This window comes from Pteropus medius, unplaced genomic scaffold (genome assembly GCF_902729225.1).
Source record: "Pteropus medius unplaced genomic scaffold, Ma_sr-lr_union100, whole genome shotgun sequence".
In the NCBI taxonomy this organism is placed as follows: Eukaryota; Metazoa; Chordata; class Mammalia; order Chiroptera; family Pteropodidae; genus Pteropus; species Pteropus medius.
The window spans coordinates 17,253,975-17,270,505 of NW_024340692.1; the positions used below are offsets into that span (position 1 = coordinate 17,253,975).

General features: G+C 34.1%; 1 protein-coding gene across 4 annotated transcripts in view; it reads left to right on the top strand.

Annotated features, from left to right (window-relative positions):
• SMC5 (structural maintenance of chromosomes 5) overlaps positions 1-16,531 on the top strand; it is an 83,607-nt gene that overhangs the window by 16,495 nt on the left and 50,581 nt on the right. For all 4 annotated transcript variants that reach the window (XM_039838095.1, XM_039838329.1, XM_039838171.1 and 1 more), the window contains exons 4-7: positions 11,799-11,961; positions 13,374-13,508; positions 14,825-14,965; positions 16,291-16,452. In XM_039838095.1, the coding sequence (XP_039694029.1) occupies positions 11,799-11,961; positions 13,374-13,508; positions 14,825-14,965; positions 16,291-16,452 (601 nt within the window). The remainder of the gene's footprint in view (positions 1-11,798; positions 11,962-13,373; positions 13,509-14,824; positions 14,966-16,290; positions 16,453-16,531) is intronic.

A 16,531-nucleotide genomic window follows, 5' to 3' on the forward strand; every position in this document is an offset into this window, starting at 1 on the left:
ACTGATGAAGGAAAGTATAACAGCTAAGTCCTGTTAGAGATTGAACATAGGAAAAACTAGGAAAGGAAACTGAAGAATTCGTTAGTGAGTCAAAAGAATATAATAACTGGAAAATAATGCTTTGAATGGTTTCAGGAGGAAGGAGCAATCTGTATCTGATGCTGCTGATAGTCAAATGAGAACAAATAACTTAATTAGGTTTAGCTCATCATTGGCCTTGATAAGGTTTGGGGAGGAAGAGTGCTTTTTAAAATTCATATTGAATGTTCAGGAAGGCCTGTTAAGAATATTTTTGAATTGAGAACTCAATGATAAAAAGTAGCCAAGCATAAGAACTGGAAGTAGAGTATTCTGGGAAGAGGAAGTAGTTTGTGTAAAGCAATAAATGAGGAAAAAACCCTCATTTTCATCTCCTTGATAACTGAGGTACAGAAGTTTGTTTCTGAGGAACAGAAAGATGATAGAGTGGCAGGAATGAAATATTTGTTGTAGGATTTTGGAAAATACCATTTACTTGGTTGAGGGTATTCCTTTCTGTTTCTGCTTTGGTATGTATGCTTTTAATTATGAATAGTGAATGAATTTTATCAGCATCTGTTAAGTTGATCCCATTATTTTAATTGACAAAGTTGAATAATTTCCTGATGTTCACCCAATTTTGCATTCTTAGAATAAATGCAATATAGTCATAATTTTTTGATGAATTGCTAGATTCGGTTTTCTAATGCTTTTTACATCTGTATTTTGTTTTTGAAATATTCGTTGTTTTGAACGTTTGGTTAAACTTACTAATAAAGTCATCTGGGTCTAGAGTTGTTTGTTTTTCAGTTTTTAACGTTTAATGGTAATGGGATTATTTAGTTTTTTTCCTTGAATTATTGTGGTAATTTATACTTTTCTAAAACTTCATTTTTCTTGGTTTTGTATTTTATTGGTCTAAATGTTTTCTTATGTAAGTTTATTATATTTGTATAATGTTATATCAGCATACATTATCTAAATGTCTTCTGTGGTTGTATTTCCCTCTTATTCATGAGTTGAAAACATTGATTTGTCAGTTTTATTAGTCTTTTTCAACGAATTAACTTTTGCATTGTTTCTGTCTTATGTCACTGTCTTCTATTTCATTAATTTCTACTTTTACCATTACTAATTCTTTAAACTTTTGATTTTTTTTTTATAATTTATTGAAATGGATATTTATTGTACTAATTTTAAGTCTTTTGTAGATAAGGTTAAATAGATAAGATTAAAAATTTCCCTTTCAGTATTGCTTTAGTTCTGTCTCCCCAGTTTTGGCATACAATATTTTCCTATTTTTCTTTTCTAAATATTTTATTTATTTTATTTATAAGTTCATAGTAAGTTTAAAATTCTAATGTGATTTTCTCGTTATAGTTTAGTATTGATTTCCACTTTGGTACTATTGTGGTTAAAAAAATAATGTTTATATTACCTACCAGTCCTTTGAAATTTATTGAGGCCTACTTTTGGTAGTGAGCTTTTATAATTGTTACTCATTTGGTTGAAAGAATAAATATTCTGCTGTTACATGTGCAATGTTCTATATTCATTAGTTTAAGTTTATTAATTATATTATTAAATTTTCTGTATTTTTGCTGATTTCATTTATCAGATTGATTCCTTAATAACCAAGAAAAGTGTATTATACTATCCCTCTATGTAGATTTGTCGGTAACCCTGTCTTGTCAATTTTTGCTTTATATATTTTCAGGACATTGTGAGTTGCAGCTAAGATTCAAATCCTATCTCTCTCATAAATTGAACTTTTTATTGCTATGTACTGACTTCTTTATCTTTTGAAGCTTTTTGCCTTAGACTGTTTAATATGCCATTAGTGTAGTTAGCAGCTTTCTTTTGAAGTATTTTCCTGATTATCTTTTTCATTCTTTTATTTCAAGTTTTTAAAAAATATCTTTCATATCATTTAAACAAGTAGAGCTGGCTGTTGTTTTTTTATAGTCTTTTAAATAATGCATGTGGTCCATTTACATTTATCATAATTATGTGTTCAGACTAATTTTTACTGTCTTATTCTGTGCTTTTTATTTGTCCCACTTTTTAGCATTTCTCTTCTGCCTTCATTTGGATTTTGTTGTTAGTTTTTCTTTTTTGTTTTGGAAATTACGCATTCTTCTTGTTCTAGTGGTTATAGGATATTTAACATATGACTTACTGTAGCAAGGGAGAATACTCCTGAGAAACCTGGGGCATCCCAGTACCAGGAGTTGAGAGGGGTTTCTTAGCAGACACACACTTCTGCTGGTGAGAATTAGGAAGGGTTGGGGAACCTGGGGCAGTTCTGTATTGGAATCTGTCAAAGGTGGGGTGGGCAATTCGATGATCGGGTCTCCATAATTTGATAATTAATTATTGTTAACTCATTATTGCTTAGTTTAATCCATAAAGAAATAGCAGGCAAGATGAAAGAGTGGGTAGAACTGGCACTGGTATGGAAGCAGCAGTCACTCCTGTTAGTCAGAAAGGGGGATGTTTAGTCTCATTTTCAATTTCAGAGTGGCCTCCTCTCTGTCTCGTTGAAACATGGGTAGATGTGGAGGGTTGTTGTAGCACATTGCTTCTCTTCCATGAGTATTCCGTATGTTCAGTTGGGTACATCATGGTTTGCCTGCCAGCAGGGCTGATTTTTTGCTGGTGTGTTTTGTTTTCATTTTCTCATATACCAAGACATAACTAAGGATAATTTGAAAAGGCTAAAATGTTTTTCTTCACCCAAGAATCCTGTAGGTAGAGAGTTGCCCACACACTGAACTGGACCCTCCATGGCTTCTCTATGCCTTGGTGAAATCAAGACAACACCTGAGAAATCTCCCTTCCCCTGATTCCCTCCTGCCTATTATACAGGCCTTACAATTTTTACATGACTGGATCCTATTAGCTTGTTGTTCGTGTCTTAGCCACCACCTTCATTTTCCCATCCCTGAGATTTGTGATAATGATAGGTGATGTTGCAGCAGGAAAAGCTGGAGAAGAGGTTAATGAGGAAGAGTATCAGCATACCCTTTCACAGGGGACACATCCAAATGCAAGGAAGTCCACACCAGGAGAGTGGTGACAGGAACATGGATTTACTTACAGGTTTAGCCACACACCAGCTCTGTGCCAGGTCTTATAGTTGGACTCTAACATATTCAACATCCAGTGTATTCGTTTGCTAGGGCTGCCATAACAAAGGACTACAGAGTGGCTCAAATAATTGAAATTTATCTTCTCGCAATTCTGGAGGTTAGAGTCCAAGATCAAGTATGAGGGTTGATTTCCTCTGAGCCTTCTCTCCCTAGTTTGTAGATAGCCTCTTCACCTCTTTTTTCTTTTTAATTCTTTTTTTTTTTCCAATTACAGTTGACATTAGTTTTGGGTATACAACATAGTGATTAGACATTTATATAACTTACGAAGTGATCACCCTGATAAGTCTAGTACCCATCTGACACCATACATAGTTATTACAATTATTAATGGCTGTGTTCCCTATGCTATACTTTTATCTGTGACTGTTTTTATAACTGGCGATTTGTACATCTTAATTTTTTCCCCTTTTCACGCATATCCCCAAATCCCCGTCTATCTGACAACCATCAGTTTGTTCTCTGTATCTGAGTATGTGTCTGTTTTATTTTGTTTTTTAGATTCCACATACAAGTGAAATCATACGATATTTGTCTTTGTCTGATTTGTTTCACTTAGCATAACACCCATGTTGTCTATCCATGTTGTTATAAATGGGAAGTTTCGTTCTTTTTTATGGCTGAGTACTATTCCTTGTATATATGTACAACTTCTTTGTCTATTCATCTAGGTTGCTTTCATATCTTGGCTACAGTGAACATAGGGGTGTGTATATCTTTTTGAATTAGTGTTTTGGATTTCTTTAGATAAATACCCAGAGTGGAATTGCTGGGTCATAAGGCAGTTCTATCTTTAGTTTTTTGAGGCACTTCCAAACTTTTTCCTAGTGCTATACCGATTTTCAGTCCCTCCAACAATACACGAGGGTTTCCTTTTTTCCACATCATCATCAACACTTGTTTGTTGATTTAATTATGTTGCCCATTCTGACAGATGTGAGGTGATATTGTGGTTTTGATTTGAATTTCTCTGATGATTAGTGATGTTGAGCCTGTTTTCATGTCTATTGGCCATTTGTATGTCTTTGGAGAAATGTCTGTTCAAGTCCTCTGCCTGTTTTTTGATCAGATTATTATTATTTTTGTGTGTTATGTTCTATGAGTTCTTTATATATTTTGGATATTAACCCCATCAGGTGTAATATTAACATCTTCTCCCATTTAGTAGGTTGTCTTTTTGTTTTGTTGATGGTTTCCTTTGCTGTGCAAATCTTTTTAGTTTGGTGTAGTTCCGTTTGTTATTTTTTTTCTTTTGTTTTCTTTGCCTGAGGAGACAGCTAAAAAAATGTTACTGAAAGCCATGTCAGAGTTTACTCCCTATGTTTTCTTCTAGGAGGTTTATGGTTTTAGGTCTTCCATTTAAGTCTTTAATCCATTTTAATTTTATTCTTGTATATGGTGTAGGAAAGTGGTCTAGTTTCTTTTTTTTTTCATAAATCTGTCTAGTTTACCCAACACCATTTATTGAAGGGACTGTCTTCACCCCATTATTTATTCTCTGTTCCATTGCTCTGTGTGTCTGTTTTTATGCCAGTACTATGCTGTTTTGATTACCATAGTCTCGTAGTACAGTTTGATATCAGGTAATGTGATGCCATTAACTTTGTTCTTATTTCTCAAGATTGCTTTCTCTATTTGGGGTCTTTCGTGATTCTATATAAATTTTAGAATTATTCATTATAATTCTATGAAAAATGCCATTGGTATTTTTGGTGGAGATTGCATTGACTCTATAGATTGCTTTCAGTAGTATGGACATTTTAACAATGTGAATTCTTCCTATTCATGTATATCCTTCCATTTATGTGCATTATATTCTTCCTATTCATGTATATCCTTCCATTCAGTGTCTTATACTTTTCTTAGTACGGGTCTTTTACCTCATTGGTGGTAAAAAATAAAAACATGTTCTTAGGTTTGTTTTTTTGTTTTGTTTAGTTTTTTAATGCAATTGTAAATGGAATTGTGTTCTTAACTTCTCTTTTTGATGGTTTGTTATTGGTGGGTAAAAATGCAATCAGTTTCTGAATGTTAGTTTTGTGTCCTGCTACTTTACTGAATTCATTTACGAGTTCTAATATTTTTTAGTACCTTCTTTAGGGTTCTCTCTATATAGTATGCCATTTACAGTTTTACTTCTTCCTTTCCAATTTGGATGCCTTTCATTTCTTTTTCTTGTCTGAATGTCATGGCTAGGACTTCCAAAACTGTTGAATGAAAGTGGTGAAAGTGATCTTAAACAAGATTGAGAACAAGACAAGAATGTCCACTTGAGTATGATGTTAGCTGTGGGTTTGCAGATATGGCCTATGTTATGTTGAGGTATGTTCCCTAGAGTATGCTGTTAAACTGTGGGTTGGTCAGATTGAGTATGATGTTAGCTGTGGGTTTGTCAGACATGGACTTAATATGTTGAGGTATGTTTCCTATGCCCCCACTTTGCTGAGAGTTTGTGTCATAAATGGATGTTATGTTTTTATTTTCAATTATCTCAGGCTTTCTTTTGATTTCTTCCCTGATCTTGTTGTTAACCCATTAATTGTTTAGTTGAGTGTCATTTAGCCTCCATGTCTCTATGTTTTTCAGTTTTCTTCTTGTAATTGATTTCTAGTTTTATACCACTGTGATCAGAGAAAATGCTTGATATGATTTCAGTCTTCTTAAATTTGTTGAGACTTGTTTTATGGCCTAACCTGTGGTTTGTCCTGGAAAATGTTCCACATGTACTTGAGAAGAATGTATATTCTGCTGCTTTTGGGTGAAATGTCCTAAAAATATCAATTAAGTTAATTTGATCTAAATGTGTCATTTAAAGCCACTGTTTCCTTGTTGATTTTCTGTCTGGATGATCTACATATGGATGTTAGTGGGGTGTTAAAGTTCCCTACTATGACTATATTGTTATTGATCTCTGCTTTATATTAGTCAATATTTGCTTTATATCTTGAGGTGATCCTGCGTTGGATGCATAGATGTTTACGAGAGTTATGCCCTCTTGTTGGATCGAGCCTTTGTCATTATGAAATGGCCTTCTTTGTCTTTTGCTACAGTCCTTGTTATAGAGCCTATTTTCTCTGTCGTAAGCACTGCTACCTTAGGTTTCTTTCCCCAGTTTCATTTGTATGAAATACCTTTTTCCATCCCTTTACTTTCAGTCTGTGCGTGTCACTCAATATGACGTGGGTCTCTTGTAGGCAGCATATGTACAGGTCTTGTTTTTTTTTTATCCACTTAGCCACCCTATGTCTTTTGATTGGAGAAATTATTTAGTCTGTTTACATTAGAAGTAATTACTAATAGATATGTAGTTATTGACATCTTATTGTTTTCCGATTGTTTTCATAGTTCTTCTCTGTTCTTATTCTCTTGTTCATTTTGTTGATTAAACTCTGTAGTTTAACTTGGATTCCTTTGTCTTTATTTCTTAAATGTCTCTTGTAGATTTTTGGTTTGTGATTACCATGTCCTTTATATATATACCAAGCTATGTTTAAATGAGTCTGTTATAAGTTGATGGTTGCTTAACTTCAAACAGATTCTAAAGTCACTATAATTTTTACTCATCCCCTCCACGTTTTTGTTTTTGTCATTTTTTTTTTGTTTTTGTTTTTCCTGTATTTGTTAATTTATTGTTGTTAGTACACGTGATCTTCCTACTTTTGCCTTCTAACCTTGTAATAACTTTATAGTTGGTTGGTCCATTGCTTTTACTGTTTGCTTTTGTCAGTGAGAATTTTTGAAAATTTTTTATTCATATTTTTTATCTTTTCTACCTAAATAAATCCTTTTAACATTTCTTGTAATACTGGTTTAGTGGTAATGAACTCCTTTGGCTTTTTCTTGCCTAGGAAACTACCTCACCTTTGATTCTAAATGATAGCTTTACTGGGTAGAGCAATCCTGGTTATAGGTCCTTGCTATTCATCCCATTGAATATTTCACGGCACTCCCTCTGTCTTGCAAAGTTTCTGTTGAAAAATCAAATGACAGTCACTCCCTCATGTGTAACTTATGGCTTTTCTCTTTTAAGATTCTCTCTTTGTCTTTAACTTTAGGCATTTTAACTCTGATGTGTACCTGTGTGAGCCTCTCTGGGTTCATCTTGTTAAGCACTCTGCACTTCCTGGTCTTATATATCTATTTCCTTTGCCAGGTTAGTGAAGTTTTCAGTCATTATTTCTTCAAATAGGTTTTCAATCCCTTGTGCTCTGTCTTCTCCTTCTGGTACCCTATGATGAGAATGAAGCTTGATGTTGTCTCAGAATCAACATATATTCTTTTCCTTTTTCTGTTTTGATTGGTTGTTTTTACTACCTTGTCTTCTAAATCGCTGATTTGATCCTCTGCTTCATCTAGTCTCCTGTTAATTTCATCTAAAGTGTTCTTTTCTAACTGGTTCTTTTTTGTGGTCTCTCCCTCTTTGTCTAAATCCTCACTGAATTCATCTATTCTTCACCTAAGTTCATTGAACATCTTTATAACTAGTGTTTTGAACTCGTATCTGGTAGTTTGCTTGTTTCCATTTCATTTAGTTCTTTTTCTGGAGTTTTGTCTTGTTCTTTCACTTGGGACAGGTTTCTGTCTCCTCATTTTGGCTGATACGCTGTGTTTGTCTTTATGTATTAGGTAGATCTGTTCCATCTCCCAGTCTGGTTGGCCTTGTGTAGTAGGTGAGGCTTGGTGGTACAGTTTCTCTGTTCACCTGAGTCAGGTGCTCCAGGAGCATCTCTTGTGTGGGTTGTGTGTGCTCTCCTGTTGTAGTTGAGCCTTGATTGCTGTTGGCATGCCAGTAGTTGGGATCGATCCTCGGGCTGACTGGCTATTAGGGTTGGCCATGAGTATAGCAGACAAGCTTTGTACAGGGGCTGACCTCACAGAGTAAGCAGTGTTTTGGCGGGGCTCTGGTGTCAGCCGAGTCCACCTCAGGTGGACTCGGCTGACACCGAGTGCGTCATTTGTGGAGCTGATTGAGTGGTGCTCAGGTGTGGTATGAAGCTGTCCACTGGTTGTGTTGGTTCTTGAGGCTCTTGGTAGGGCCTTTGGTGTAAGTGAAAGTCAGCTGCCATTCGTGCCCATCTTGGGACTGCCTAGTGGGTTCTACACAGTAATCTGCAGTTTGGTTGCTGTTTGTGCTATGCTTAGAGATGCTTGAGAGAGGCTATGCTGAACACCAAGACTGGCTGCCACTCATGTTGAGCTTGAGACCCTCTGGTGGGCACCACAATGTGAACTAAGGCCAGCCATTCATGTGCCAGGTGTGTGGCAGCTTAGTTGAAGCTACATTCCAGGCCAACATTGGCCACAGCTTATAGCAAGTCTGTGGTTGCCTAATGCAAGTTGAGACCGGTTGCCACTTGTCCTGGACTTGGAGCTGCTTAGCAGGAGGAACAGATCACGCTGATACCACCTGCTACTTGTTTGGGGTTTGTGGACCTTTGAGAGATCTTACAAAAGTCTGTTGTGGAAGTTGAGGAGGCCACTTGAGTGGAAAATCTGCTGGAAGTAGCTGGGGCTGGGTACATGAATTGAGTGTAATGGGGTGTCAGGGAATCACCAGGGTGAGATCAGAGGTGTTAGGTTAATGGAGAGCACAGATTTGATATTCTCCTTCACTTGCCAGCTGGGTGGGTGGAGGGTACCTTTCAGCACTTATGTCCCTGGAGAGAGCTTCCCCAACCCTTGCCTTTCTGGCCTTCACCCTGAAGCCAGTCAATTCAGTTTCTTCACATATGTTCCTGGAGCTCTTCCAGTGGTCACCACCAAACTGGAGCCCAGAGTGAGTCCATGCTCAGGCTCCTCAGTGGGAATGCCTGGGATTCCAGTAGCCCACTTTCTCACTCAGATGCAATCCTTGCTGGTTTTCAAAACCAGATGTTATAAGGACTCCTCTTCCAGGCACTGGTGCCCCAAGCTGGGGAGCTGGGTCTGGTGCTGGAACCCTTCACTCCTCAGGGGAGACCTTCACAGCCAAAATGTACCTCCCAATTCTAAATTGCCATACCGAGGATTTGGGACCTGCCCGTTTTGTGTCTCTGTCCTTCCTACCAGTCTCGACTTGGCTTTTTCTTTATATTCTTAGTTATAGGATGTCTTTTCAGCTTAGTCTTCAGGTAGTTCTCAGTGATGATTCTGTAATTTAGTTGTAATTTTGATTTGGTCATGGGTGGAGGCGAGCACAGCATTTATATACTCTGCCATCTTGACCATAAGTACCTTAACGTAAATACTTTATTTACAGTCTAGACTTAAATATCTTTATCTTCCTACTAAATAAAGACCTTAGAGTACTTTTATTTTAATAGCTTCTCTGAATTTGTATGCTATTTTAATTCTACCTTGTTTTTTTAAGCCCATCAAGATATATCTATTATTTATATTGTCAGTATTTGTTTAAAATTACCCCCACGTATTTTCTCTTTGCTTTGCTTTCATTCTTTCTCACATTTCTATTCTTCTCTCTAGGATTCCTTCTAGAGGACATTCTTTAAAGTTTCCTTTAATGAGGGTCTTCTAGAGGAACACTTAGTTTTTATCTGAAAACGTGATTTTACTCTAAATCTTAAAAGATATATTTGATAGGTATAAAATTCTACAGGTCTTTTCTCACCACATGCAAAGTATAATTCCATTGTCTCCTGCTGTGAACCTAATCATAGTTTCTTTGGTAGTAATTCTGTTTCTCTCAAGAGGCTTTTGAAATATCTCTATTTTTGGTGTTTTATAGTTTCACATCATGTATATAGGTGAGGGTTTATTTTTTATTTTGCTAGAGATTTTATGAGCTTCTTAAATCTGATTTGGAAAATTCTTATCTATCTATTATCTCTTCAAGTATTGCTACTGACCCATTCTCTGTTTCCCTTCTAGAATTCAGACAGATATTAGTTTTTTTTACTCAGTTATCCATGTCTCTTAACATCTTTCATATTTCTTATCTTTTTATGTGTCTGTGCGGCATTCTAGATTTATTTCTCTTTAGTTCTTGTTATTTACTTATATTTTCAGTCTTTTCTTAAAAAATAATAAATATATTTTATTCTTGACTTTACTGATTTCACTATGATTCTACTTTGTTATTTCTGCTAGTCCTTACTCTTGCTGGGGCGCGTGTGCGTATGTGTGTGTTGCCAATGAGCTGCGCCTTTCTCTTTGAACTTTATCTGTGTTCATTCTTTGAGGATTAAGGTAGATTCTTGCAGGAATTTTTATTCTGTCACAGAATATTGGATACTTTCAATCCAGAATCACAATAGACAATTCTCAGTTTGAGGGTTTTTGAACCTTCTTAGGTATGTCATATAACATGAAGATATAAGTCTGATTGAGACAGACTTGTTAGTTACTCTTGGGAGATTTTTTGCTTGTTGTACAGTTCAAGCTATTGTTTGAGAAAATAATTTACCTTGCTGTCGGTGGTAGTGACAGTGGTGGTGATAGTAGAGGTGGTAGAGGAGAAGGAAGAGGGAGAAATGGTGTTAGAGGAATATTTCTAGTCCTCCCTTACGTGAGAATATAGCCTTTTTGGGTTGGTTTCTATTAGACACTCCATCTTGGTAGCTCTGGCCTGTGTCTGCAACGCCCTTCTCCCAGGAGATAATGAAAATGAATGTGCAAGATTACCTGGTTGGCCTTCAGGATAAAAGCCTATTTCATTTTTTTCACTCTTGGCTTCCCATCTGCTCTGGGAATTTAGACAGAATTCCTTGCTTTCATGCTAACTAATAATGGATTTATGAAGATATTTTAGTATTTTATCTATTAATTTTGGTTTATAGTATGAAAATCAAAAAGGGTACTTTATTAGTCATTCTGCTGGAAATGAAAGTTTAAAACTGTTTTTTAAGTTCTAAAATCTTAGCATTTAATTACAGTATAATCTGTATATACATTTATAAATTATCATTGTCCTTTAGCCATTGGATACCAATAATTTATCTTTCTACCACATGCTGCTGATTCCAAGTGAAGAAGATGGATGAATAGATGGGAGGTGTGGAGCAGTAGTACTTCTAAAAGCAAGAAATAAGTAAATACCCTTCATTCAGATACTTTATTGATTAATATTCCTATATAGCTCTGTGATGTAGTCCCCTCTGAATTCAGAGTAGATTACGTGATAAGAAGAAGCCATAGGCTACTTGTATGGGCAGGCTAGTTTTGATGTCTGGAAATGTATATGCAAGAGTTGGTTTCATTCATATATTTTCCAAGTACAGTGAGTTTTAAGGTTTAATTGTTACGTGCTTTTATGTACCAACCCATCTTGAATTGCAGTCAATACATGAAATTGGAGAATAGCATAATGATTATAAGATAAATAACTCCAGATATGCACATCCTCTGGCAGTGTTTGGGAATTGGTATTGGCATTTGTTTTGATTTTATTTTAACAGATTAAATAATTTTGATTGTTGAAAGAGTATAGTAACTTAGATGTGGTCAGTCGTGTATTATTAATAATAAAATTCAAAGTTTTCCTCTTTGGAGGAGGGGTCATAATATCAAAAGGAAAAAACATAATTCTATCTGGCAACCTTTGGTGCAAGAGAATTTTATGAATTTTATTTCTAAAATAATTTTTTACAATATATTTTGAATATTAAGATTTTAAAATTATTTTTTAACTAGGTTCAGGACTTCTGGAAATCTTGTAATTACCCGTGAAATTGATGTGGCAAAAAATCAGTCCTTTTGGTTCATCAACAAAAAATCGACAACCCAGAAAGTAGTAGAAGAGCAGGTTGCTGCCTTAAATATTCAAGTGAGCAATCTTTGCCAGTTTCTACCTCAGGTATGAGACAATTAAGTATAAAGATGGAAGGTTTTGTGTATAATGTTTCTTCTTTATGCTTTATAAAGAATGTAAATACTTTATGAGGAATATTATAATGGTTACTGTTAAAACCGAGCATAGCAGTCTTAATACTCAAGGTTCTTTATAAAAGGTAACATCTTATCTCTTATCATTATAAAATTATTAATTTGTAGTAATTTGGAAATTTTGAATTAATAAAATGTCCTAAGTTATAGAGTATTGTACAGGAAATAAAGTTGTATAATTTTTAAGTCCAGAGAGTAGCTTGAATTCCTGTGTGCTTCCATTTGTTGCAGGCTCTTAAAGTTTTAATAAACAAGTTTTTAAATTAAATCTATTGGGGTGATCTCGGTTAGTAAGATTTATATGTTTCAAGTGTCCAATTCTATTATGCATCACCTGTATATTCCAATGTGTGTTCACCACCCAAAGTTTAGTCTCCTTCTGTTACCATGTATTTGACCCTCTTTACCCTCTTCAACCTTCTCTCCCCCTCTCCCCCTCTTGTAACTACCATACTGTTGTCTGTGTCTATGAGTTTGTTTGTTTGAATAAGCAACATCTTAATCAGTGTTTTTGTATAAAATCTTTGATATACTAAAACTCTTAAATCTTTAGGTGTGCCTTCTAAAATCTTTTCATATTTTAAGTTTGTCTAATAAAAATAAAACATCCTGATGATACATGTTAAATGTTAAAGTTAAATACCTTTAAATTTGTCTTTGAATGCTGCCTAGTAATTGAATTATAGTTAATTTTTTTCTTCAGAAATGATTTGATTACATATGTTTAAATTAAATAAAAATTAAAATTTAAAAGCATTTGTCAGCTGATGTCAGATAGTTTTCAGCAGTAGATGTTTAAAATTGCCTCTTTTTAACTTCTAGCATTCTCATTGATGTGTGGTAGATAATGATCATTTTGACTTAGGAGACTAAGACAAATTATTTATTATATGTATAAATGTTATATACATATAAATATTATGTATATGCATATAAATGTATTATATGTATATAAATATTTCAACTTGGGAATATTGACAGATATTTTAAAGGTTCTCAAAAAGATAACCGTTCATACCTTAAGTTTTTTTCTTATTTATTTTAAAATGAAGAAATGATTTAAATTCCCCCCTCCCCTCTTCCCTCTGGTAACCACTAGTCCATTGTCCATGTGTCTCTGCCCTGTACATTTGTTGCTTTTAGGTTTATTTTTTTGTTATAAAGGATAATATATGAAAGAGGGTTTGTTTATATTAAGATCACATCTCAAAAAAAGTTTTTTCTTTTCAGTGACTTTCATCTTGACAAGCGTGGTCATTGAAATATGTTTTGAAGATACTTATAAATGATAATAGTTACTGATATTTAAGTTTTGTACTCTAGGATAAAGTTGGGGAATTTGCTAAACTCAGTAAAATTGAACTCCTTGAAGCTACTGAGAAGTCAATTGGTCCTCCAGAAATGCACAGATACCACTGTGAACTGAAAAACTTCAGGGAGAAAGAGAAACAACTAGAGGTATTTATAAGTGGACAGCTTATTTTTATTGTTTCTCATTGATTTTGGTGTCTCAAAATGTGAGAGAGTAAATTCTGATTCATTGAGTGAATTCATATATTTGCAGTTTTTTTTCCACCAAGGATTGTATCGCTAACATTAATTAAATTAGGTGACAAAAAGTGAGAATGGATTTGATAATGTAAAGTTTGAAAAATTTGACTACCATTTCATCAAATACACGTTATTAATTGAATTTCTAAGGAACTAATAACGATATTAAGGAGTATTTTTTTTTCTCTGTATGCTTTGGTATTATTCTTTTTATTTATTCAATATTTATTAAATACCTACTTCATGCCAGGCACTGTGTAAGGCCTTGGGTAATACAGCAAATATCATATAGCTTTTAATAGAGGTCTATGTTGAACCAGTTCTCATCTTTGTTCAGTTGCGTCAGGGTCGACTTTGTAAGAAAACTGTACATTAAGTAGCAGTGTTGAAATTTTATTTAATAAAAATATAAATTAAAATACCTTTAAAATATCACTGAAAGGTGTTTTATTTAAGTAATCATTTTCTATGTTCTGTCAACTAAAATAATTTGGTAAATTTTTGTAATAAGGAACCTTGTAAACAAATGCTCTCAAACTGTAATGTCTATACTTGATAATATGTTTTGCTGTAATTTAATATTATTTTTATTATTATACTTATTCAGAGTTAATGACCAAAGGAGTTGTAATTATTTTATCCTACTTCAGATACTCTGTCAGTCCCTTCACTTTTCCCCACTTCAGGCAATCTAATACTCTCATCTGAAACACTCACTGAAACTGAAACTACCTGCAGTCCTCTGAAAGAAAACATGTTCTTTCTTAGTTCTGAGTACATCTCTGCTTTTGTTAATTTGCAGTATAAAGACTAAATTTTAGTTCTCCTTCATCTCATTTTTAAGTCCTTACGTCATGGTGTTCATAACATATTAATAATAATTTTACCTATTATTCGTATATCACATTACAGCTTTTGTCGAGCCTTTACCTACAGCAAGTAAAATCTGTCCTTGAGGTGAATGGGGCAGATTGCTGTCTTCTTTTAAGGCAGGAAGAGTCCAGGCTCAGAGATGTGGCAAGGCTTTCTCACAGTCACATTACTAATAAATTATAGAGATTAGACTAGAACTTAGGTATGCATGTTCATTTTACACAGTTCTTAAGAACTTTCATGAATTGTTTATTGTGAAATTTCACTGACATTGTACATTTTTTATTAAAAGATTTGACCTGTTTTCTTTTTTCAGTTAAACTAATTGTTTAAACACATACTTATTTTAGACCTCATGCAAAGAGAAAACTGAGTATCTAGAGAAAATGATTCAGAGGAATGAAAGATATAAACAAGATGTGGAGAGGTTCTATGAACGTAAGCGACATTTAGATTTGATTGAGATGCTTGAAGCAAAAAGGCCATGGGTGGTAAGTCTTAATTATTATAGGCAAAAATAGTGATTCTTTAAGTAGCAGAAAAGTTTTAATGAAGGCACTAATTACTCTGTATCAAATTAGGTACTTTTGTTAATTTTTGCTTTATATATTATATATAATAAAATTTATCTGTGTTATTATTATTGTTTATTAAATATCATTTGATTAAGTCCATGCTCTTAATTCTTCCAGATTTGAGTCCTCAACAGATAGTTTATTTTATAAAATGTTAATGATTTAAAAATGATTATACATGTAAATATTAAATCTTTTAGTCTCCTCAGGTCACTGAGAACTAACACTAATATTAAATTCAGCAACAGATGTAGTTGATTATTAATTATCTTGTATGCTTCATAATTTTATTGAGCCTACTGTTTTCTTTCTAATCACTGTATGATATATATTTTATTATTTAAGACCACAGTTTGGGCTAAAGATTAAATTCCCTCAATGCCTTTACAGTGAGTGAAACAGAGTAAGAAAGTTTTATAACGTTTGTTCCAAGGTTAGGGTAGGAATAATTATTACTAGAATGGAAAAATATATGGCTATTTGTGGCCTCCCCAACCCTTGCCCCTGCTCCACCCTACCCTATCCCATAATTCCACTATTCTTAAACTTTTTCCTTTCTTTACCTCATTTGGATTATATTTTTTCCTATGGCCATTATTATTATTGCACCCACTTTATCTCTTAGGAAGTCTTACGAAGTTTTATGAAGTCTTTGGTTTCCCTTTTTCTAAGATTATCAGTTGTTTTCTTTTTCTTTTTAAATTTACTCTAATATTTGTGGTTTTTTTCTTCATTCCATTTACTCTTACTGCATACTCTCTTAGTGCTCCACTAATTTTTTTAGCAAATATTTATTCCTGTGACATGACAAGCATCATTTTCACCTGCATGTTTCCTTTTGTTTTCTCTTTTTGACCCGTTTTCCTTTCATCTTCTACTTTTTTCATTTTTACTTTTCATAACTGAATTACTCTTGCATCTTTATGTTCCTGTGTCCCTTCTTTATTGAGAGACGAGAGAACCTCATTTTAGTAGGCACTTTTCAGAAACGAAGGGATGGAAATTGGAGTCTTGCCTAGCTATGGAGATAAATTCTCAGTGAGTATCAAGACTCTTAGTAAGTCATTATGTTGGTATTGACTATTTCTGAAGTTGTTTCCGAGGTCTGTATTAGTCGACCTGCCAAATGAATATCAAAACAGTCTTTTTATAGATTTAATTTCTTCCTGAACCTTGATTTTAGTATATGTGTTAGTTTAAGCTAGTAGTGCTCTAATTTTTATTTTTTAATTAATTGCAAGGAATATGAAAATGTTCGTCAGGAATATGAAGAAGTAAAACTGGCTCGTGACCGAGTGAAGGATGAAGTGAGAAAACTTAAAGAAGGGCAGATTCCTATGACCCGTCGAATTGAAGAAATTGAAACGCAGCGTCACAATTTAGAGTCTCAAATCAAAGTGAAGGTACTTTTCTAGTCAATTTTGGATTTCATGTATTTTATTTTAGCAAATACAAAAATATTTTGCAAGTCTTTTAAAATGT